Source organism: Harmonia axyridis, chromosome X (assembly GCF_914767665.1).
Source record: "Harmonia axyridis chromosome X, icHarAxyr1.1, whole genome shotgun sequence".
Taxonomy (NCBI): Eukaryota; Metazoa; Arthropoda; class Insecta; order Coleoptera; family Coccinellidae; genus Harmonia; species Harmonia axyridis.
In genome coordinates this window covers 2,465,111-2,488,298 of record NC_059508.1, presented here as the reverse complement: position 1 = coordinate 2,488,298, position 23,188 = coordinate 2,465,111, and the positions used below count along the sequence as shown (strand labels likewise).

At 33.0% G+C, this 23,188-nt stretch overlaps 3 protein-coding genes across 6 annotated transcripts; all 3 read left to right on the top strand.

The window, feature by feature from the left end:
• Positions 1-3,452: 3,452 nt before the first annotated feature.
• On the top strand, positions 3,453-4,934 carry LOC123685732 (cell division cycle protein 123 homolog). Of its 3 annotated transcripts, XM_045625568.1 has the most exons (6): positions 3,666-3,808; positions 3,864-3,956; positions 4,105-4,223; positions 4,294-4,416; positions 4,471-4,592; positions 4,650-4,934. In XM_045625568.1, exons 2-6 carry the CDS (start codon positions 3,922-3,924, stop codon positions 4,749-4,751), a joined length of 501 nt encoding a protein of 166 aa, XP_045481524.1. In that variant the 5' UTR covers positions 3,666-3,808; positions 3,864-3,921; the 3' UTR covers positions 4,752-4,934. The 3 variants fall into 3 exon arrangements, with proteins under 3 accessions (XP_045481526.1, XP_045481524.1, XP_045481525.1); XM_045625569.1 differs by lacking the exon at positions 3,666-3,808 and having other exon boundaries at positions 4,014-4,223; XM_045625570.1 differs by lacking the exons at positions 4,105-4,223; positions 4,294-4,416; positions 4,471-4,592; positions 4,650-4,934 and adding exons at positions 3,453-3,606; positions 4,014-4,062 and having other exon boundaries at positions 3,662-3,808.
• Positions 4,935-5,377: 443 nt separating this feature from the next.
• On the top strand, positions 5,378-21,703 carry LOC123685731. Of its 2 annotated transcripts, none has more exons than XM_045625566.1 (10): positions 5,378-5,690; positions 6,751-6,943; positions 7,049-7,225; positions 7,326-7,564; positions 7,810-8,121; positions 8,326-12,459; positions 13,957-14,929; positions 16,610-17,764; positions 18,221-18,390; positions 19,264-21,703. In XM_045625566.1, the coding sequence occupies exons 1-10, from the start codon at positions 5,607-5,609 to the stop codon at positions 20,254-20,256; spliced, it is 8,430 nt and encodes a 2,809-aa protein (XP_045481522.1). In that variant the 5' UTR covers positions 5,378-5,606; the 3' UTR covers positions 20,257-21,703. The 2 variants fall into 2 exon arrangements, with proteins under 2 accessions (XP_045481522.1, XP_045481523.1); XM_045625567.1 differs by having other exon boundaries at positions 5,378-6,037.
• Positions 21,704-22,275: 572 nt separating this feature from the next.
• On the top strand, positions 22,276-23,166 carry LOC123685730. Its single transcript, XM_045625565.1, has 3 exons — positions 22,276-22,432; positions 22,485-22,800; positions 22,911-23,166. Exons 1-3 carry the CDS (start codon positions 22,351-22,353, stop codon positions 23,071-23,073), a joined length of 561 nt encoding a protein of 186 aa, XP_045481521.1. The 5' UTR covers positions 22,276-22,350; the 3' UTR covers positions 23,074-23,166.
• The last annotated feature ends 22 nt before the right edge of the window (positions 23,167-23,188 follow it).

Sequence of the window (23,188 nt, the reverse complement as noted above, 5' to 3'; positions counted from 1 at the left end):
TTATAGACCACTACCCTAAGTTTTCTGACCATGTTATAAACCTGTTCCTTCCAATTCAATTGCTGATCTTTTTAGACACCCAGATATCTCACAGTTTTTTTTCCTGACAATAGCTTGACAATTACATTCCGAAAAATTCATGCAATGACTTTCATGTACCCTAATAAATTCAATGTCTGGTTCATCCGCTGGAGTCGCTGGAAAGTGACGAATTCAATCTTGGATTCATTCAGATTTAGGAGACTTTGATTCAAGAACCGATAGATTATCTGCATTTCCAAGTCTGTCCCTCAATAATGACAACGGTGTCATCGGCATATGAAATTATTTTACCCTTTATAGGCGACTTTGTCAGCAGGTCTATATAGACCAAAAATAAAATTGGCCCCAACACTGTACCCTGGGAAATGCCCATGGAAACAGGGGAACAAGGCACTTCCACGAAAGCCAATCGCTTCCAATCTATCCAGTAAAATACTGAAGTTCACAGTATCGAATCCTTGGCCAGATCCAGGAAAATGACAAGGCACTTCTTACCTGTGTGACTAGATGAAATTATGGATTTAATCAATGCAATAATGGCATCCTCCGTGCTTATACTCTCTCAAAAACCGAACTGATTTTCACTGAGGATCTGATTCCTGGCCAGAAAAGCGACAAGTTGTGACTTGAGACAGTTTTCAAATATTTTTGCGAAGTGTCAGGGCTCCAGATCTGACACCGCTCGATTTTTTCTTATGGGGCTACCTTGAATCGAAAGTGTACATCAATAGGCCCGAAAATTTGGAAGACTTGAAAAACCGAATAAGTTTCGAGATAGGTAGAATAACTCCAGAAACTACTCTCCAGAAGGTACAGGAAGAATGTGTCAAGCGCTTTGATTATTGCATACAGAACGATGGTGGTCATTTTGAACATTTAATTTAACTTATCTTGTAATGCACAATGATTCTCCGCGTGGTACTTCAATGCCGAAATGAATTTCCAATATCAATCCATTTTTTTCTCCATTAAAGGGTTCGTAGGGGTTGAAAGTTGTGCATGAACAAAACTGTAATGGTGACAAATTGCATCGGGTACCATCGTCTCAAAGTAGTGCACATACTGAAAACCTCTCTGAACTAACTCATTTTCCAAACAAAAAAAATTTTTGTGGAAATGTCTGCTCACCTGTAAAGAATTCGTTTATTGCATACAGAACGATGGTGGTCATTTTGAACATTCAATTTAACTTATCTTGTAATGCACAATGATTCTCCGCGTGGTGCTTCAATGCCGAAATGAATTTCCAATATCAATCCATTTTTTTCTCCATTAAAGGGTTCGTAGGGGTTGAAAGTTGTGCATGAACAAAACTGTAATGGTGACAAATTGCATCGGGTAGCATCGTCTCAAAGTAGTGCACATACTGAAAACCTCTCTGAACTAACTCATTTTTCAAAAAAAAAAAATTTTGTGGAAATGTCTGCTCACCTGTAAAGAATTTGATTATTGCATACAGAACGATGGTGGTCATTTTGAACATTCAATTTAACTTATCTTGTAATGCACAATGATTCTCCGCGTGGTACTTCAATGCCGAACTAAATTTCCAATATCACTCCATTTTTTTTCTCCATTGAAGGGTTCGTAGGGGTTGAAAATTGTGCATGAATACACGAGTTAAGGTATGAACAGACCGACGCGGACTGCGGGAGCGTATTTTAAAATGATAATCTTATATTACAGTATTATTATAGTACAGGGTGAATTACTTTCGAGTGATGACGTCACTGTCATTTTTTTTTAATGGAACACCCCCATTTTGTCTCAATTTTCCGATTACTCTAGCTGAGCTGATTCCAAAAATGTATCATATGTTGATTCCAATTGGTACAGGGTGGACAAAAATACAATAGTTTTGTGTGTGCTCATAAAGTAACGCGTAACATTCTTTATTAGTTAAATTAACAATATTATCAGAAATACTTATTGTCTGGCGACAATTGGTTTGAATGTAACACCCTGTAGTTTGTTACATTTTAGATTAATAAAAATCAGCTATTTCCAAACATGTTTGGTACTTGTGGTCTAGCAGACAGAATATGAAAGAAATTATTTCTTATCAATTTAAAAAAAAAAACATAGTCGTCTAGTTTTTTGGGAAATATCGTACATTGGTATTTACCGCGGTAGATTGTCCTTCATCTAATGTTGAGTGTGCGTTTTACAGTTCAATATCACCACAAAAATTCCAAATAAGTTCAATTCATTCTATGGAACAGTTTTTATGTTTCATTCGATCGAATTTTCAAAAAATTAAAGGATCACGCATTCTAACCATGCTAGGAAATAAAAAAATATTTCAAATTTTGCAAATTCCTTTCGGGAAAAACTGCCTTTTTAGCGTTGTAAAAGTTCTATAGATGAAAAGTTGAGATATGCAATTTCTGACAAGCGAGTAGATCGAGTTCGAAATTCCCTTGGGTATATCAACTTTATTTCGAATTTAATTCGGTTTCTATCATCAAGATCTTGGAATGAAATAACGGAATCGCATTAGAAATGATAATGACATGTTTAGTTGATTTATTTGGAATCACTAAAGAAAAAAAAATTGGAAAAGAAAAAAAAATTTTTTTTCAAGCTTCAAAAAGCTTTTTTTTCAAATTGTTATCGAAAATACAGCCATTTGAAAAACCACTCAAAATTTCGAATTTTATTTTGATCCTTCAATTTATTCCACTAGTATATTTTGATGTGATAAGTTACGTTAATAAATCCTGTTTTTAGATACAAACATCGAGTTATTTATATTAACTTCAATATACAGAAAAAGATAATCAAATCTTATATCGATATTATATTTTATTATTATTATTATTTTTCAACAAAAATCTTATCGATAACTAATGGGTTGCCACCATTATTTAAACATCAAAAATTTTCCATTTCACGGGAGAATATTCCCGGGTAGTAGACAGGGAGAAATTTTAATGCCTACCGTCATTCTTTCCCTTAACTTCTGCCTCAAAAAATCGAAGCCCTTTACGATTTTGCGGAGCAAAGTTATATCTATAAAAATAATATGCGGCAAGGAGGCCAGAGGGAAAGAGACGACTAAAGAACGAGACTGGGACAACGAGATGGTCGTATTGAACGAGCTGTTGCATTTCATTCACAAAATTTTAGTTGAATTATTCCCCATTTTGAACAAAACGCCTTTTGTGCGCAGGAAAGTAGTTTCCTTTCAAATGTCACAGATGCCTGCAGGAATATTCCATGACTATTAATATCGGTGTAATTCGTCAAGAAAAATTCCATACCTCGCCGAGATTCGAACCCTGTACCATGATTAGTATATTGTGAAACAAATGGCCCATCTATGAAATAACCTTGAAACTAACAGAAGAAAGATTTCTTCTGTTAGTTTCAAGGTTATTTCATAGATGGGCCATTTGTTTCACAATATACTAATCAAGCTACAGGGTTCGAATCTCGGCGTTCTCGGGTTCTGTCATTGCTAACCTAACCTCAAACTTCAAGGTTCTAACTTGTAAATGAAATCGTTTGTATATATTCTGTATCTTTTATATATGCTGCATATATTTACTACCGACTATGCTGGTAAGTTTTCAAAATAAATTTTTCAATAGCACAGGTTAATGTGTTTATATTTTAGGAATTTCAAGATTGGAAAGACTTTTCCATTAGTTCATGGTATCAGCTATTCTCAGAAGAAACAATTAAAAGCATTATCATCAAGTTGGATAAAGAATTACTCAACATAATATTGAACTGCAATAATGGGGAAGAATCTGAAGAAATTGTGAGATATATATATTTTCAACCCTTTTTGTCAGCTAATATTAATCTAATTTTAGGAATGTTCTGAACAATGTTTGGTTCCAATACGGAATGCGTTAAATGATCTGAATAAAAATGCTTTTGTTAGAAACAACTGGCGTTCTCCTTCAGTGAGTTATCATGTTATTATAATCGTTATACTATAAATATATTTTACTACCCCTTAGTATTATAGGACGCAAAAGCATTCAGTTTTGGAAATTGTCTGAAAGTTACCAATATCGATGATCTGATGCTTTTTTTTTCTGTGTCTGATAGAATAACAAGGGATTTGGAAACTGACAAAGGAATTCCCTTCTGTATAGTCCTTCGACCTTGGCTCAATATACATCCTGCATCAGAATTCAGATGCATTGTAATAAATAATATATTAAGAGGTAAATAACATGAAAGCTTCTGATTTTTATGATTATTCAAAACAGATAAGTATTTTTCTATTTTTATTAGGTATTTCGCCTAGAGACTGGCCCACCTACTATCCTCATTTTAAAGAAGATGGACCCCAAATTGTGAATAATCTCCATAACTTTTTCAAATGTAAAATAGCACATAAATTTCCAAGGTCAAATTGTGAGTATTTAATAAATGTTAAAAAACCAGTTGTTCTATAATTTTTTTTTTCAGTTATATTTGATGTAATTCTGGTTTTGCCTGATGACCCAATCATTGTGGATTTTTCTCCTTTGAATAATAAATCAAACTTACTAGCCTTCAGTTGGAAGGAAATACATCCAATAATTAAAAAGGTATGGTAAATATTTCATTAGATCTACTTGAGAAAGTTAATTCATGTATTTTTTCAGAATTCATTAGATGAGGTATCACCAGTTTTTAGGTATCTTGAGTCTGATATTGGAATTATGACAAAGGGAAATGCACAATTGAAATTTTCAAATATTGCATAAATGCCTAAACACTAAACTTATTCGGATATGGTTATTTTTTTTAATTATTGGTATTATATAAGTGAAACAAATCTCTTTTCAGTGAACAATTTGATATAATATAATTCCTCCTTAAACATCATGATGGAAACTTATACTATGTACCAGCATTAATAGTTTCACAATAAATATTTTTACCTAGAATTTTATTATTATCAATGAATTTTATATTACATATATTATTCAATATAGAACACTGTAAGGTATTATGGTTATCAATATTTATTATGTACTTCCAACATCTAAATATATATTTTGTTATAGTATATTTTTGTGCAATTACTCTCAAGTGAGTGAGCCTTGGCATTTGGTAAAAAAAAAATGTTTGATAAAGCGGAGTTAAAATTTAATAATAAATATGTTAAATTTTTTATAGTGGTACTATTTTGTACATTCATTATCTCTTGAAGATCCTATACTTCGTAATTTTCCACGTAGGTTTATATTCATAAACTCAACTAGAATATTAGGAGCCCAATACCAAAGAAAGATGAAAATTTCTCTATTTTTATTAAGTGAATTCTACTCATTCCGTGGTTTTAATTGGTTTTCTATGCATCTACCATTCTGTCAAATTGACAGATTTGCAATTCAAACATAAGTCATCCCACAAAATGAGAGCTTTAGGATAATGAGTGATGGATACTCTCATAAAAAGTTTGAACATATTGCTAAAATGCATTATTTCTTATTATCAACTTTAACTGATGGAGCACAAAGATATAATAATTTCAAATTATCTCCTTGAAGTAATTCGATGTGTGTACATGCGTACTCGAGTCTACATTTGCGTATGTTGAAGATATTGGTGTAAATATGGCGACGCAGGGAGATGATAAAGTTATGTGTAGTACGAACGTAAACAATGAGCCAGAAAGAAACTTCATTAATGTCTACAAGGTGAAACACTCAATATTCGTGTCTATATTTCATTAGTTCATTTTTTTCTCGCATGTTTGTTGTGAAAAAGTGTTTAGTTTGGTTTTCGCATGGCCGCCATGTTCTTATAGTGCTGAGAAAATAGAAGATTTCGTCTACTCTTTTAATGATCATTGGATTTCCCTGGATTCCTTCAGGAGAGCTCAAACTGCACCAATATTTCGTATTCAAGTGATTCAAATGGATATATGTCAAGTTGATAAGACCGGCAGCTCAATTCTGATTTATCCTGACTACTTGTTTGTTTAAATAATTTCATCGAGATGAATAATGTAGACGCTGGAAAATCCATTTTTAAGCCTTTTAAAGCACGTATCTATCATATTTTTGCTATCTTTTCTATTTTAGGGCCAGAGTGATTTCATGGAGTGATATAAACATCAGGAGTTGCTGTCAAAAACATTGGTTTCTTACCAATTACCTACTTCCACTAAATTGAAATGCATGCAAATATTATTACACATAAATGTTGAGAAAATGTGTTATGGATATATGTGAGAAATGAATGTTTTAGTAATCTTCTAATCGTTTCAGTATTACAGTTCTGAGATGAAGTTTAAATTCTTAAGAGATTTGTGAATGCATTTTGGGCAATTGTTTTTTCATAACTGTTCTTAGTTTAGGTTGTTTAATTCATTTTCCTTCATCAAGTTATTTGTTGAGGAAATTTTAAGATATTTGCATTTATTTCAATTATTGGATTTCTTGCATGGACTTCCTTGCTTCGCATTATATTCGTTACTTATCAAATACTCATATTAATATTGTACATCGATTCCTAATAGCATAACATTAAAAAAATAATGGTGTTTAGTATTTACCTTGAATGGTGGTATGGTGTAATAGTAGATGAAAAGGTGAAATCACTCTAGCTTTTAGTATATAGTATTCATAAAGTTCCATTGAAAATCTTGCTAGCAGTTGTTGCTTCAATGAGCTTGTTCAGTATCATAATTATTGTAAATGTAGTTGAAAGTTCTATTTTGAATTGAACATCATATATTGAAGATTTTTTTTGCAGAAATTTGAATATATATTGAACAATAAAAATGAATCCTTCACGAAAAAAGCAGATAGTGTGGTGGAAGTATGGCAAAATCTAGCTCTGTGTAAATTTGAAAACTCTGAGATCCAGTACATAGTTCAAATAATAGACTGGGCAAAACTACATACTCTCAATATTGTGTTAACTGGAGAATGGAAAAAATTCAAAGGTTTGTCGAGATATTTTATAGATAATTTATTGCTTATGTTCACATTTTCTGATTTCTAATCAATCGGTTTGAAAATATTTCTGGTTCACTTAAAATTTAATTTAGGTCAGTATGAAGAACCTCTTCTGAAAGAAGTTAAATCTACTCAAAACCTATTAACAAAGATCAATAATGCTTTTTATACAAGATGTCAAAAGCTTATTGATGTTATCAACAATCCATGGAGTGATCCGATCTTGGAATACTTGGTCAGAACTCCTAATGCAGTAGTTGGGCCCAAGGGTAAGTTTTATTTAACAATTTATTGTTCTTATCATGATGATACTGTTACAACATTAGCTTGAGATTAAAACAAATGTAAACAATAATATATTGTTTTCAGAAATCGAATTCTTTTGTGTCGAAACAGCATATTTAACTTCTGTTCGTTTGAAAAAGTTGTGTGAATCTCAGTGCGAGGATTTGGCACTCAATTTAGTGAAGGCTTTCATGAAATGCTACCGTCTTTCACAAACAGATAATTTTAACCTAAATGCCACAGAAACACAAGTCTGGTTCATTTTCGACATATATGTGGCCCTGCTCTACAAATTCAAAGAAAATGATTCACTTCTAGACATGGTAAGTTATATACTCTTAAACTCATATTTCAGCAGTACTCTTATATGAATCAAATAAGAATTCAAAAAGAACACCAATTCCTACCTTCTTTCCCTTGGTTCTCATGATGTTCTCTGAAAATTACAGGATATCTCCTTTCGTGGGAACCAGAAAAATAAAAAAATATATTGTTATTGAAAATTGGTCAAATTCAATTTAATTATTTCTCTAGAACATGTATTTAGATTGAAATTTATCTTTTTCAGCTTAAAGGTTTGAGTGCAGAAGAAGGATTGAATCTCATAAAACGATTTTCGAAAAAAAGAGTTAAAATATCAAAGGTTTGGAAACACTGTCATCGTATAGCCATTCTTGCTTCACAAGTTTATATATCAAGTACCATATTGAAACCCATAGATGAAATACGAGGCATTTTGAAGGAATTACTCACAGCCTATGTTACATTAAATAATACGGAATCTTTTTTGCAAGATGTTGTTGCGTCTGTTAAAAGTATTATAAGACTTGCAGAGACGGCTGCCCATATTTATATATTCTGTGAAGTTTTTCAAGAACAGGTGCGTATAAATATATCAGTGGATTCTTCAATAAAAGTAAAAGTTTTTTTCAAACACATGTACTGTGATTTTTAATCTGTATATTCACATGTTGTGATTGGTGTCTATGTTTTTTAAATATTTTGAGTTTGCATTTTATTTGCCATTCAACCATTTATAAGGTTAATGGATTCAGTTTTTTAATATGACGATTTTCTTTTCCAGTTTGAATCCAAAATGAAAGCTTTCATAATAGAACTTTATATTAGAGCCTTAACTACAGATATGAATTTATTAGAGAGACAAAAAACAGATAATGATAAGGAAAAAATAATAGAAACAACAAATCAACTTGCAAAGGGGTTCACAAACCTAGGTGATGTTCTGAAGAGCGACATCAATGTCAGTAGAGAATGTATAATGACAGCTTTCAGCCTACAACCTACATTAGAGAGGATCCAGAGAATTGAAGAATTGGCAAAGCTTTCTGGATTTGAAGTTTTAGATACTGGTCAAGTGTGGAAATGTAAGCTACACCCCCCTGTTCTTCCAACTGATGATGTTACTTGGATTTGTAACGAATGTGGCGAATATATGTGCAAGCCACAATTAAATGTGCCATTAAATACTAATATAGCATTAAATGAAGCATTAACTGAAGAAAAACTAGGGATAACTCGAGAACTATGTGATGATTTAGTAGTTCTTTTGTCAAGTCCAAGATATCAAGTCTTCAGTTGGCTTTTAAATTGGCCAGATCTTCAGAGACTATGTTTAATGTATTTGAATGATCCAGAAAGGACTAAAAATGTAGTGACTGAACTGAAATTTTTGGATATTGATTATTCTATCTTTGCTACCATCAAAAAAGAACCATTAGATGAATATGCCGGCATTGAAAGAGGATATGAACATTATTTGGATCATAATTTTGATGATGATCAAATAAGTAACGCCAGTGAAGATACAGGTTCCCAAGACTCTAGATTTTACAGTATGAGTAGTGATAGTGCTAGTGAGTTACACTCTTTATCACTTGGGCTGAAAAAGTCCGATCCTAATACTTTGAAAAGTCTTAGGATGTTCAGGCCGAATTTAAAACGTTCTCGAATAAATGCAGAGGTTCCTGTACCTGAAAAAATTATGAAAAACGAATTGGCAGATTCCGCCATAGCCAGTTCATCAAAATTGACAACATTTCCTTCTGCATCCACAATTTCTAATCAGTTTCCTGTTAGCAGTATTGTAGGGGTAAGTTCGTTTAGTCAAGAATCAACTTCGTCATCTCCTATTGACAGTATTATAGGAATTAATACTGGAAGGCAAGATTTGCCTTTCTCTTCTCTTACCAAGAATGGTATAGGAATGGAAAAACCCTTCATACCAATAAAATTACATCCTCCTCAACAGAATATAAATATGGAACCATTAGGTCTTGTCAAACACAAAGATCACCAAAATACATCAGTGTACTCCAATCAGAATTTGGCACCAATAAAACTACACACTTCTCAACACAGTAATATAAACTCAGATTCATCAATTTTATCTCTACAAAAAGAATATACAAATCCAGTAAAATCTACTGTATCAACTAAAAATATTAAACCAATCAAACATCATCTTCCAAAAGCTGTTAACCTGAAAAGAAAGTCAACTGTTCCAACGAAACCTCTACTTTCCACTACAAATTTTGGACCTAACCTGAAGACTTATGCAAATCGATCGAATAGCTTGACAGTGTCCCTTCCGTGTATGCCTAGGGCCCTTCAATCAATGTTCAAAGATTCCAATGCTTCTCCAGTTAATGATACGACTTCAAAAAACGGACAAGTTGCCACATTGCAGCAAGTTGGGGGGCAAGTGGCAATAGACAACAATCTGACCTCAAAGGCGATCATTGGCAAACCCAACAGTTCAGAAACTCATCAGAATCAAGCAAGCTGCAATTTTTCAAACCTTTCTTCAGTGATATTGAGCAATGTAGTGGAGTTGTCCAGAAAAGAACCTGTACTCACCAAAATGGAAGATGCGACTGCAAAATCTCAAGAATGCTCTATGAATACGGAACAAATGGAAGTGGAGGAGCTAAACATATGCCCTAGCATAGTTGAGAAGAGCTTTTCGAAAGAGATGAGGATGCATAAAAACGATGATAACGACAATGCAAAACCTGAGGAAACTAAAATTTGTAATGAGGGAGTTTCATCTTGCAGTCTGCTAGAAACGAAAGATGAAGTTCCTCAAAGCTTTGAAATGAATCAAACATTACCTGAGGAAAGTATTATTTGTAACCGTCAGAAATTATCATGTAGTCTTTCAGAAACAAATGATGGGGACTTCCAAGACATAACAGGATTCAATCAAACGAAACCTGTGGAAAGTAATATTTGTAACCATCAGAAGATTTTATCATGCAGTCTTACGGATGGAGAATTTGAAATGGATCAAACAAAACCTGAGGAAACTGTTTTTTGTAACAAACAAGAATTTTTATCATGTAGTTTGTCTAAAACAAATGATGGAGATTCACAAAGCTTGGGAATAAATCACACGAAATTTGAGGAAGCTATTATTCCTGACCATCAGGATGTTTTGTCATGTAGTCAGTCAGAAATATTTGATGGACGGTCACAAGCCTTGGAAATTTGTTATCAAAGAATACCTGAGGAAACAATTATTAGCGATCATCAGGAAAAATATGTTGGAGATACAAAAGGGCAGGAAACGAATTTATCAAATATTTTGGATACTCCTGTACATACTGAAGAGCCTCTTCTGAATGAAGTTCCTAATTTATTCCAAGATTTAGTCTTGGATGAACCGAATATTGAAACATCTAGTAAATATGTGAAAGTTGAATTTATAGAAGTAGAAGAAACAAAACGAGACATAGTTAATGTGAAATGCTATTTCAAAAAGAGAAAACTAGAAGAAAAACCCAAACCAGTGGAAGAACTTAAAATGGACTTTTTGTTGGACAAAGATAATGAGTCGATTATATCTATCGATAATACAATTGATGATTATGCTGATACCCTTATTAATTCAGACTCTGAATATGACTACTTCACTTCTACAAACCCCATCCTTCATCATGTTTTAAATACAATAGATTCATATGAGGAAATGAAACTTCGAAATATGAATAAAGATAGGTTTATACCCGAAGATATGGATTATGAAAATGAACCAAGTACATCTAATTATGAGTATAAACCGAACAATAATCTATTGGTGTCTAAAGAAAATAAATATAAGGAACAAGAATTGTCAAAAAATAGATGTTACTTGAAAAAGGAACCGAAATATGAATCTTGTCCTGAAACAGGTTCTGATAGTCAAGTTGAATCAGACGATCAGTATAATAGGTGTTATATCGAATTATCTAGAAATAATTTACTTTATGATACTATTAAAGGAGTATTTAAAAATGTTGATCATTATCTTAAAAAATATAATAACAATAATATAATTGACTTACCTCTGAAAATGGGAAAAAAACCTAAAAAAGGATATTCTTCAAAAAAGAATAAAAAGTCAAAGACTGGAAACGCTTTAGACAAGACTGGTTTAGATATAGATAGCAAAATTAAACCAAAGAAAGATATCTCAATAAAAGATGTCAGAATTATACTCAACAGGTTGCCTGATAATATATGTAAAAATTATTTAAAACCTGAACACCATACTGATACTTCATATAAAAATGAGAAAGACAATACCGAAGAGGGAACTTGCAGCAAATTTGATAATGATAATGAAATAACTTCATTTAATGATGATGAACTTCCAAAAGTGTTAGTTGAAGAATCTCCAAAAGAAAATGATAAAAACAAAAATTTTGAGGTTAAAAACCCTAAAGTAGTTCTCGAACGTCTCTCTGTCATGGACGATAACTATGTCAAATCTGTCCTAGCCAAAGTACCAGGTTTACATGACACAGAATTGATGAGGCCAAGTAATACGGACATGGTTGTGAATGTGGTTCAGATGGCAGGAGGAAGACCTAATGCCTCTGCTCCTGTTAATGCCCAGACAAGTACTCAAATTACACCCCATATTCAAAGGATAGGCCAGCCAAGAGTTGAGAAGCCGCAAGGTGAACAAACGGATAACTCTGAAACTATGGTTACATCAACAGTGACATCTGTTAGTAGTTCTGTAAAACCATCCACTTCGCAGCCTTCCACATTGATCAACATTTTATCTCAGCAAGTTATAAAGCCTGGCCAAAGTAGCAATTGTGTTAAAACTAGATCCACACCTTTAATAAACATAGTTTCCCATCAGATTATTAGGCCCTCCAATCAAGTTGTCTCGAAAATGCTCACCAGTTCTGCACAAACCAATGAACAGGTATGTTCCAGGAATATGTATATATTATTTTAGTTAGTTGATGTATACTAAGTGATGCATTTTTAAAAAATTTAACGACCCTCTATTTTCACCTCAAAATGGTTTTAACTGTGTGTTGACAGAATTCACATTTGAAAAAATTTAAATGGAAAAGTGGAAATGAAAGTTCTTAAACATGATGATATTTCAAAACTATTATATGAAAAAAGTTCAGGGAATTAGTAATTGAATTACTTCAATGACTAAGATACAAAGGGGCCTATGCATATTTTGTATTTCAATTACTAATTCCATGAACTTTTTTCACATAGTTTTGAAATATATGTGAACATGTTCAAGGACTTCTATTTTCATCTCCGGTTCAACTTTTCACTATTGTGAATTCTGCCAACAGGCAACTAAAACCATTTTGTTATTTTTTTTTTCATAAATTAAACTCCTCGTAATAATAGAAAAGTTAAGCCAACATAGCAATAAAAGTAATTTCGAGGATCTCATTAAACAGGACATATAAACTCGAAATTATTATTTTTTTGCTAAGTTGGCATAAATAACTCTTCTATAATCACGCAGAATTTAATTTATGTTAGAAAATTAATTCGAAAGATTCCTACTTCAACTCTCCTTATGTCATCCTTTGAGAACTGCCAACACTCACCCCATATGTCAAAATTGGTTCTACAATAGTATTATAGATAGTCATTTTTGTTTCAAATCTGATCTTACTTGACCACAGTAGTGAGTTCAATATGCTTATAGCCTTTTTTCCCTATTGTGTTCTGTTATAGGTGTCTTGTTTTGTGGTACCTGCTTCCGAAAATATAGTTCCTAGGTATTTGAAATCTTTTCACCTTTTAAGTTTATGAATTTCCAGTTCTGCGTCTTCTGATTGATCTCCTATTTTGAGGTACTCTATTTTCCCATGTTCATGTTCCCATTTGTGATATTTCTCTATGAGCTTTCTAAACATATAGCCTGCATTTACTTCATTGCCACTATCACTTGGTCATAATAATATAATAATCTTCATTTTTTTGACCTTAAATCAGTACAGGTGTACTGGTACCAAGGCTTCAACTCATATAACAAATCTAAATTAACAAATCACTTCTATCGAAAAAAAACAAATAATTACAAACATTGAGGTTAATTAAGTTCTAGGTATTCTCTTAGATTACGGCACATCTTCTTTGGATTGTTTGAGTCAGTCACAGTCACAGGAACAGTTATAAGTCATTATGCTCCTATAGATGGGCGTATTTTGTGATTTCACAGTTCTTCTGTAGTTGGTTCTAAGTTGATTCTGTGTTCTGATGGGGTAGGCGTGACATTCATTAACAAGTTGCATCATTTTCACATTCTTGAAATATGAACATCTTGTGGTGGTAGTAAGAGTCTTGAGACTTGCACAGCAGGTGATAAATCTAAGTTCACATAGAAAAACCGTATTGAAAAAGTACAAATATATGCCCTTATTCATACATTTTTTTTATCTAGGCAACAAACATACCCAGATCAGAACCCAGTTCTGAACAGTCAAATGCTGCAAATTCAACAATAGTTAAAAATGTACAGGCGCCTGCTAAGACTGCAACAGTACCAACTTCAGCGCCTGCTCCAGGGACCATACTCCAGTTCATCTGTAAATCGGCAACATTGCCGAAGTTTCAACAAGCATTTGGTAAAACTGTGTATCAATCAAACAACACGGAAACCTCGGATTCATCGAGTGCCGGCGAAAATTCCAGTACCACAGACAGCAAAAAGGCAACTCCTCCAAAAAACCCTACAGTGAACATTCAACCCATCCAGGGTAGTGTGATATATACAAGACAGGTACCGGTTGGTCAGACCATAAATTTGTTACCACCCGGTCGTCAGGTATTTCGTATTGCTACATCGAATCCAGATCAGATATCCTTAGTTAAAGATACCGTAATCCACAGTAAGATGAGTGCCCTTTTAACTGCAGCTTTACAGAAAAAGAGTGCAGAAGTACAGGTGGAAAATGAAGGAAATAATGAGAATGGGGAGAGGGTCACAGTTGCTAGGCCGGCACTTGTACAGAATGCACGAATCGTAAAGCCTGTCATACAAATACCTACAAATGTGATCCGAACAAGTACAAACACCCAGGCAAACCTAAGCTCGACGACATTAGAGCAACTAAGGGAGTTTGATATGGTTTACAAACAGATCAAGGAGAGGAGCAATACAGGAACGACGCCTATAGAGTCTTCTACACAGGGCGAGCCAGAAAATTCGTCTCAAGGTATCAGCGTTACATATCTTAACCAGGGTCAAAAGTTCACGCAGTTGTCTCCAGTAGTTGTTGTTAGTAGTTATTGTAATCTTCAGCCAGCTGCCTCACCGGCATTGAGCGTGACGAGTCAAGGAAGCTCAAGCCCCTGTGTTACTCCAGCTCCTACGCCAACTTTACCGAAAGTGTCTTCTAAAAGTTCTTCGAAAGGTGAGTGGCTGTGTTTGATAGTTAACTGCTTAAGGTTGCTAAATTCATGACTAGTTGGTTTTTGAACTGATGTTTTGCCTAATTCTGCAGTAGGCATCTTCAGTTTTCTAGGCTGAATTATAACTTAACATTAAAATTCTCCAACTCTGAACTAATTGAGGCCAAACTTCATGCCCCTGGACCACGCCTAAAAAGATCTTAATTTCTTGACTGTTTGGTAGAAAAATTATTTGGTACCTTCTATCAAGAAAGTACTGGAATTTCATTACTTAAAAAACCTACTTATAAAAGGATTGATGAAAAATTTGTTATCGCTGTGATTTTCAGCATCATCTTATCTCAGAGTTCCATATTATAAGTTCATGTCGGGTATGTTTTGCAATTTTTACCGTGGATTGAAATATCGAACAAAGAATCTGTCTTCAATTTGAAATAACGAATGAATAATAAACCAAAGTATACCGTATACCCAGCTCGGAAACAAGATCCATGAATTTCGAAGGCAACAATCAAGAGATCGAATTTTTTATTGATAGTTATATATATATATAGCCCAGTGCCCAAAATTAAAGGTTACTGAAGACACAATGATAAAATGCCTTGTAAATGGTGATGAGACATGTATTTGAGTCAACAAGCGCCTTTCAAATGAGCCAAAGCCGAAAATCATGTTTAGATTATATTCGATTAAGGAGGTTTCGTTTCACTGTGACCTAATGGTCTATTTTGCCTTCCAGTTCCAGAGTTCTAATGAACTACAAAAAAAATCATGTCTGCACATTACTTCACAAAGTAGATTTGTCATAATAACTAGATTTGAGGAAAGAAAGGTCATTGATTTTGCTCCAATATCAAATTTCTACCTATCTTAATATATATATTTCTTGTGTGCGTGTGTATGTGACTGAACTCCTCCTAAACGACTGGACCAATTTTGATGGAATTTTTTGTGTGTGTTCGTGGAGATTCGAGAATGGTTTAGATTTACAGTTTGGTCAACTGGAAAATGTTTTTTCAATTAATTTCTTATTTATAAGGAGTTGTTGATTTTGGAATGTCAAACGATGACATTTTGTGGCTTAGACATAGAAAATCCGTGTTTTTCTCACGGCCAATTGTACGTTGCGTGTTCCAGAGTTGGAAAACCATCGAGTTTGTTTGTTTATACTCCTCATGGACTAACTAAAAATATTGTACATCCAATGGCATTACGATAAATTAAGTTTTTGTAAATTAAAAAAAAATAAATATATATGTTATAAAATGTTTTGAGTGCAAGCTTTTTCACCTTTCATTAAAATGAGTTAAAGTTTTCATTTACGATGCTGTTATTTATTTAACAAAGTAATAACTTTTCAATAATAATTTTCATCAAAGCGGTCCAGATTGTTTCAGCTCATTAAAAAAAGTATGAAATTAAAGACGTGTGTACAGGACAACGTCTGTCGGGTCCGCTAGTCATCAACAAAAAACATCTCACTGAACTATCACCGTATTCCCCTGATATGACCGATCGATTTTTTTTTTAGAAATTTTTTTAAGGCTAACAATAAATTGGAGGCACAATGCATTATTTATTCCATTAACCAATTCCTGTTACTTTTTTAGAATAGAATAATCAGTGTGTCTACCATACTAATCATGTTACTGCAACTGTGATAATATTTCTTTCTTTTGTAGGTAAAAGTCTGAAGAACGCAACACCCCATGCGTCGAAAGTTTCACCAATACCAAAACCTCAACAAAAGCCACAAGAGGATGAGCATACCACTCAAAGAATATTCGATATTCTTGCAGAATATGCGGAACAACTCCGCAATTCTCCTGATTTGAACAATAAACCAGCTCCGAGAAGACGTTCCAATCCACCTACTAACCCAAATCACAATTCCAAAAGAAAAAAGAGTTCTTCTTCGAAAAAACCGAGTACTTCTGGTGGCGCCATATCTGAATCTGATTTAGATGATCAAAGAACGATGGGAAGTGAGGATAGCTCCTGTGGTGTTGTGCAATTGTCAGGGAAGGATGACGATCAATCCCCAAACCAAACGACCGAGTCTAATGATAGTAACAATGGTACCAGCAGACCTTTGATAACAACAGAAACAAACTCGAATCCGACCACAAGAAATTTGATTATTGCAGATTCTAGTGTTGGAGAAACGCTCAAGCTCCAAAATACGGCAGTTCTAGTCCCTGGAAATTACATAATGCCAGTGTCGATGGTTAAAGGTGGTCAGCAAATAGCTGTGGTTTCTGGTGGGAGTAAAATCCTAGCTACAGTTCCTGCCAGATCTGGTCCAAACATGCTGCTTTTTCAAAGTTTTTTAAATCAGAATAGGAAGCCTGGAGGGCCAACTGTCAAGTATTCCACGTTACAGCCTTTATCGGGTTTATCTTCTCAGAATTTGGCTGGTGTAAGTGGTCAGTCCCAAGTGATATTACCGCAAAATGCGCACAATTTAACGGCAGTCACTCTTGGACAACCTTTGACTCTTAAAAAAATTGAGGATCCTGATAATAGAGTGAATACGGAATTGTTGCTTGCCATAGCGCAGCCAAGAAATGATGGGGTGAATATTACAGAGACAAGTCCGCAAAGTGATGGTCACATCAATGTACAGTCTGCAAACAGTATTAAATTGGACGATAATGATATTCAAACCAACAATTCTTCTGGCAGGGTTTACACTTATCAAAAGTCAACAATAGCAACACCAATAGCGACTTCTGTCATCTCTCAAAGTTCCCAGTCAAAAAACGAATTGGATGAAAACAACACAATTGCACAACCTAGTATTATTACACTCAATATTTCCCCAGAAAAAACTAAAGGTTTGTATATACATTTTCAATGTTGGGAGATACAAGCATGATACAAATAATAATAAATTCCAGAATATATTAATCACTGTATAAGGGTGCATCAAATAACGAATAGTACCTCAATTGACTATTGTAACTTGAATATGCTATATTTCAATAACAGAGTTTATTCAAATAGTTCATTATTATTTCAATGCTTGCGTTTTTAACGATTACATTTTTTTATTTTATTTTCATTTAAATGACATGAAACTGATTCAATCTATTTGACATTTGGTTTGCATAAATGGTTAGGTTAAGTTATTTGATGGTATATAAATGCACTCTAAAATTTGATAGTTGTTTTTGTTGGAAGCATTTTGCTTTCAGAAAGAATGGTTACCAATCATTTAACTTCTATTTGTATCTTGCTATGAGTGCTTCAATGGTTTATTCATCATTGATGATCTTTTCGCCTTTTTACAGATGACCCTTCAAAAACAGTGAAACGGATGCAATCAGTATTAGTAACAACTTGTGCATCAAATGGTCCAATGTTGTCTCAAACACCACCAAGGTACAGAAAATCTTCAGACAGTACCCCAGTGACTAACGAAATGAACTTGAAAGGGGGCTATCTACATAATGGAGAAAAGGTATCTTAACCATCCTATCAAGTGTAAATTGCATGGGCATACGCCAAGCGTAAGTGCTTAAAAATACCTGTTTTTTGCTTTGTATTGTCCTTGGCTGTTGTGCATGCTCACTTCTAAAATCCTAGTGATTATATGCGGATAATTAGATATGCTTTAACAATCTTCTTACCGAGAATCGATCATTTACAAAGCTGATGGCATTATTCTCTTCACTCACAGGTGTCCTTTAACTTTTAGTTTATGCACGGTGCTTCATTTTTAAATTTTTACGGTGAATCCACTTAATCAAACACGTGTGTTTGAGTGATAATGACATAATTGTCGTTTGAGTCTAAAAGATATTCAGTCAACAAACTTCGAAATGTCGGCTTCACTTTGAGCGAAACTGGAAGAAGCATGTAAAATTGATCAAAAGTCAAGGTAATATTGAACAGTATTTTCGATTATCGTCATTTGAATTATTGCTGGCATTCGAGACAATAAATGAATAATATTGTCGGAGCGTAACACAGCATATTTCGGCGATAAAGACTAAATTTGTGGAAAGCAAAATCGTGGATTTTGACCCCCCCCCCTAACGAATTTAGGTTCAAAAACTCAAGACATCTTGATGAACAACACCCGTAATTCCCTGATATGGCTCTATGTCGATTTTTTCTGTTTTCATAAGCATGTATGTATACAATAAATTTAGATGAATATATTTTGAAGTAAATAGTTTTTCAAAAAAATATATTTTTTGTAGTATTTTCAGATTTATAGTTATTTTTCTTCGATGTATTATTTTACATCATAGAGACTGAAATAGTTTTTTTGTTACTGTTTGCTGACTACATTTCGTTATATATTCAATAATTTATTTTTTCATTTCAGCAAAAAGAAGAAGTTAAAACGTTCCAAACAGCACCTGTTTACTTTCCCAATAAAATAAAGAAAATAGCAACAAATATAAGAGGAGATAAGGAGCTTCAACAATTATGTCTTCAGCGTAAACAAGCTGCTTTAGATCGTGAACTTCGATTGCAGAAATCCTTGTCAGAAGAATGCGAAGATTTAGGGGTAGATGAACCTAGTACAAGTGATCTCTTCCCCGAAGCTGATCTTTTGTTTGATACCAATCATTCACCTTCATTTGACCAGACTGCCCAAGACATGGGAAAGAAGACTTCCCATCCAGATATAAAAGATAAGATTATAACTTTATTTAGTGATGATGATAATTCCAGTTCTTTAAGAAATGATTTTCTATTCGATTCCGTGCAATATCAAACTGAATCCGAGTTACAATATGAACAATCTAGACAAACAAATGGCCAAAGCAGTACCAGCAATGAATCTGGATCATCTTGCGAGGATACAACTCTGCTACAAAATTGTGCTTCAATGTCAGATGTAACCCTGCACTCACCAATATCCCCAGAATTCAATGATAACCCAACGCACATGAATAAATATAAATTCAAATATAGCAATAGAAAAAAAACAGATCGACATAAACAAGTAGAAACTTGGACAACAGCTGGGGAAGTGTCGAGTTCAGAAGACACCATGTGTAGTGAATTGGGAAAAATGGCACACAGCCCAAAGTCATTTGTGATCAAAAATTCTAGTTGTGATGAAGATGAGGAATTCAAATTTGTGCGCGTTTCCATATCAAAAACTGATTTAGCGAGAGAAGAAGAAAGTTGCGAAGAGTTACACTACGAAGACGACCTGGATTCACCTAGCGGTCGAGGGGCTAGACGTAGTGTCAAAAAGATGTGCTCATGTTGTAATGGCTCGCAAGGAGGTAACAGAAAACGACCTTCTTCCCAGTCTCATACTCCAGGCCTGCACAAAAAAGCCTTCATTAACAAGAAAAGATAGTGCACACGTGTATAGCAAGATCTTTAGTTTCAAGTTGTTAGTTGTTTTGTTAAATAGTCTTGGCTATCGAGTGGTTGCACTTTAGTACAAATTCAGGTTGGTAAAGAGTAAAAATTGGACAATTGGAACTACTTGTATAGCAATTGCTACATTTCTAATCTTTTAGTACCTCTTACTGTAAATTTTCTCGTAAATGTAATATATTCGAATTGTTCTTAGTCAGCTGTGTTGTTCCCTAACTTCAGCGGATTTAAATTTAATCTGATGTTTTGTACATGGATTCAATCCTATTTGGATAATTGGCATAAATATGCCAATGTAATGAATGGTATTGATTTAATTTTCAATAGTAATTTTCTTGCTTCAATTGATATCATAATATAGAAGTACTGATTATTTGGGAAGTTTAATGATTTTTCTCTATTTTGATAATGTAGTTAATCGTTTTTATGCATATAATCATTTTATTAGGATATCCTTAGAGCAATTTTCAATTCCATGTCCTTTACGTGATGAATACCTTCAGTATTATACTTAACAAATGAAACTTTTCTTAAATTCAGTATTTTTTATATTTGACGAAAAGAAAATATTGTTGATTCACTCACAATATTTTAGATCATATCTACTTTTTTTACATAGAAAAATCGATTATTTTAATCAAAGGTAATTGGCTGCGTAATTTTTTCAAACATTACGTAAAATGGAATAAAAATTTTTTCTTTTCACCAAATAATAGAAATAATTTACAATTTTGTTGACATAGTAATTTTACTTGAATAATTACATTTATTAAATCCACACTTTATGTTTAGGGCCTGTGCAGATAGTGTTACCTACCATTTTTTTTTTTTAACTTAAACCCACCGCTAATAATTATTTTTTCATAATGAACAAACGATAGAAAGGATTATAGAAACTGTTATATCAAAATATTGTGTTATATTTCTGCCGTTAATTAATTTCATTTTTTATTTTGAGAACTCAAGTGATTTTAACAACCAAATATTGGACACATTAATTAATATTCATTTAATTACAAGGGAAACAATATTTTCTCCTTGATATTTCAATGAAAATTTTTGCATGAAAAGTAAGGGAGGAACATTGCTACGACTCTATGTGCAGTTTTCGTCAATGTAAATAAGTAATTTGAATAGGTCTTAATCAAAGTACTGTAAGTATGAATTGCCAAACCTGGCTTTTTCAGGGCCCCTTTAATTTTGAATTAAATAAAATTGCAATAATATTTTCGAGCATCAATTTGTGTCCCTTAATTATTCTCATCAATTTTGTTAATATGTGTGCATTTTTTATTTATGTTATTCAATGTTATTTTTAGTTTTGTTACTCCAAAAGAATTTGTGAACATTCCTAGATCTATTTGTTAATGACAAATGTATTAAATTAAACTATATTTATAATAAAGAATTTAACTTATACAATATTGATGTTGTTCACACACAAAACAGGCGCATTATTCCAAGTCAGGATTAATTTTAAGTTGGTCAAAACTCGAAATCTCTGTTGCAAAGCGTATTATAAAAAAAATTTAAAAGGGGTATCTATAGCGTTTTAGCGGTCAGTTCAATAAGGGTTGAGGTATATCTTGCGCTAGAGACCACTGATTTATAATTATTATTCAGGGATTTCGTCACTAGGGAAAGTTCTTGTTTTTCATGGCATCTTCACCCTTGAAGCGCCATCGAAACTAACTACGTAACAAGATCTTACATGATTGAGACTGCTGCAGATCCAGTATAATAACATGCTATCCTCAAATTCATACAAAAAACTTTATTTTCAGGTAGGGATTACATCATTTATAGATTTTAAAATTACCTCTATAGCATTCAAACGTTTACCATTTTGCGAAATTATTCAGAAATATACAAAAAAAAAACGAAATGAATTGATTTTTTCGTCAAATATTTTCAGATCAATTTATTTGATTAGGCTGGTTGATCTAATAAAACACTAAGTTCATAATCAATAAAGAAGAATTTAACAAGAGCGTCATATATAGAACTGTCATTTCAAAAGAAATATGTAAATTCACACAGGAAGTAAATAAACAATGTAACTGGTGCCATAATGAACCCTGAAGGAGCAATTAAACCACATATACCATTCCTAAATGAATGTTCGCAGGAAATAAGAAATGTATTCTTGAAAAGTGAGTATTCGTTGCAGAGGGTTTTGAATGCCTAATATCAATTCCTTTTCAGTTGGATTAAGTGTAATGCAGTCTTCGCAGGACAGGACTAAAGTGTTAGATAAAATATCACATGAATTAAATATCGAAAAACATAAGCTTGTTGAATTAATTGCCATTTATGTTGAAATAATAAAGTTATTCCTTATTACAAGTGATAAGGACTTCAATGCACAATTAGGACAGTTTGGTTTCAACTCGGAATTCATTGAAGAATTGCCACTGGTTCCTAATAGAAAGGAAGTACACAGTACTATTCTAAAATACTATAAGATGGAAAAGAGGAATTTAGTTGATTTGAAATGGACAATTGATTTAAGTTTATATAAGTGAGTAATTGTACTTATTCATTATTTCAGTATTTATGAATAGTACAAAGTTTTATGGCAATTTGTATTACAGAATATCAAATTCACTTCAACTTTATTATTTTTTTTAGTGAGTTTGCTAATAAGAATGTGAAATATGTGATTATTCAAATTAGTACCAACAATGGAAAGAAAACTACTTTGAAGGTGGATATCAAATCATTTCATAAGCTAAGATATAACATTTCCTTGATATTGAAGGAAATGACTAGATTAAAAGGAATGTTAACTTAAATAAATAATTTATGAAATTGATATTATATTGAAATGTTATAATGATAACAATGTTATGTATTTTTATTGAAATAAAGTTTTAATTTATAATTACTTTTAGAATTTCGGAGTGATT

Coding starts and splice junctions, on each gene's coding strand:
- LOC123685730 (XM_045625565.1), top strand. CDS start 22,351: ATGAACCCTGAAGGAGCAATTAAACCACATATACCATTCCTAAATGAA. Junction 22,433..22,484: donor AAGAAATGTATTCTTGAAAA/GTGAGTATTCGT, acceptor ATTCCTTTTCAG/TTGGATTAAGTGTAATGCAG. Junction 22,801..22,910: donor ATTGATTTAAGTTTATATAA/GTGAGTAATTGT, acceptor TATTTTTTTTAG/TGAGTTTGCTAATAAGAATG.
- LOC123685732 (XM_045625568.1), top strand. CDS start 3,922: ATGCTTTTGTTAGAAACAACTGGCGTTCTCCTTCA. Junction 4,417..4,470: donor TAAATTTCCAAGGTCAAATT/GTGAGTATTTAA, acceptor TTTTTTTTTCAG/TTATATTTGATGTAATTCTG. Junction 4,593..4,649: donor TACATCCAATAATTAAAAAG/GTATGGTAAATA, acceptor GTATTTTTTCAG/AATTCATTAGATGAGGTATC.
- LOC123685731 (XM_045625566.1), top strand. CDS start 5,607: ATGGCGACGCAGGGAGATGATAAAGTTATGTGTAGTACGAACGTAAAC. Junction 8,122..8,325: donor GTGAAGTTTTTCAAGAACAG/GTGCGTATAAAT, acceptor TTTCTTTTCCAG/TTTGAATCCAAAATGAAAGC. Junction 17,765..18,220: donor TTCCCCAGAAAAAACTAAAG/GTTTGTATATAC, acceptor GCCTTTTTACAG/ATGACCCTTCAAAAACAGTG.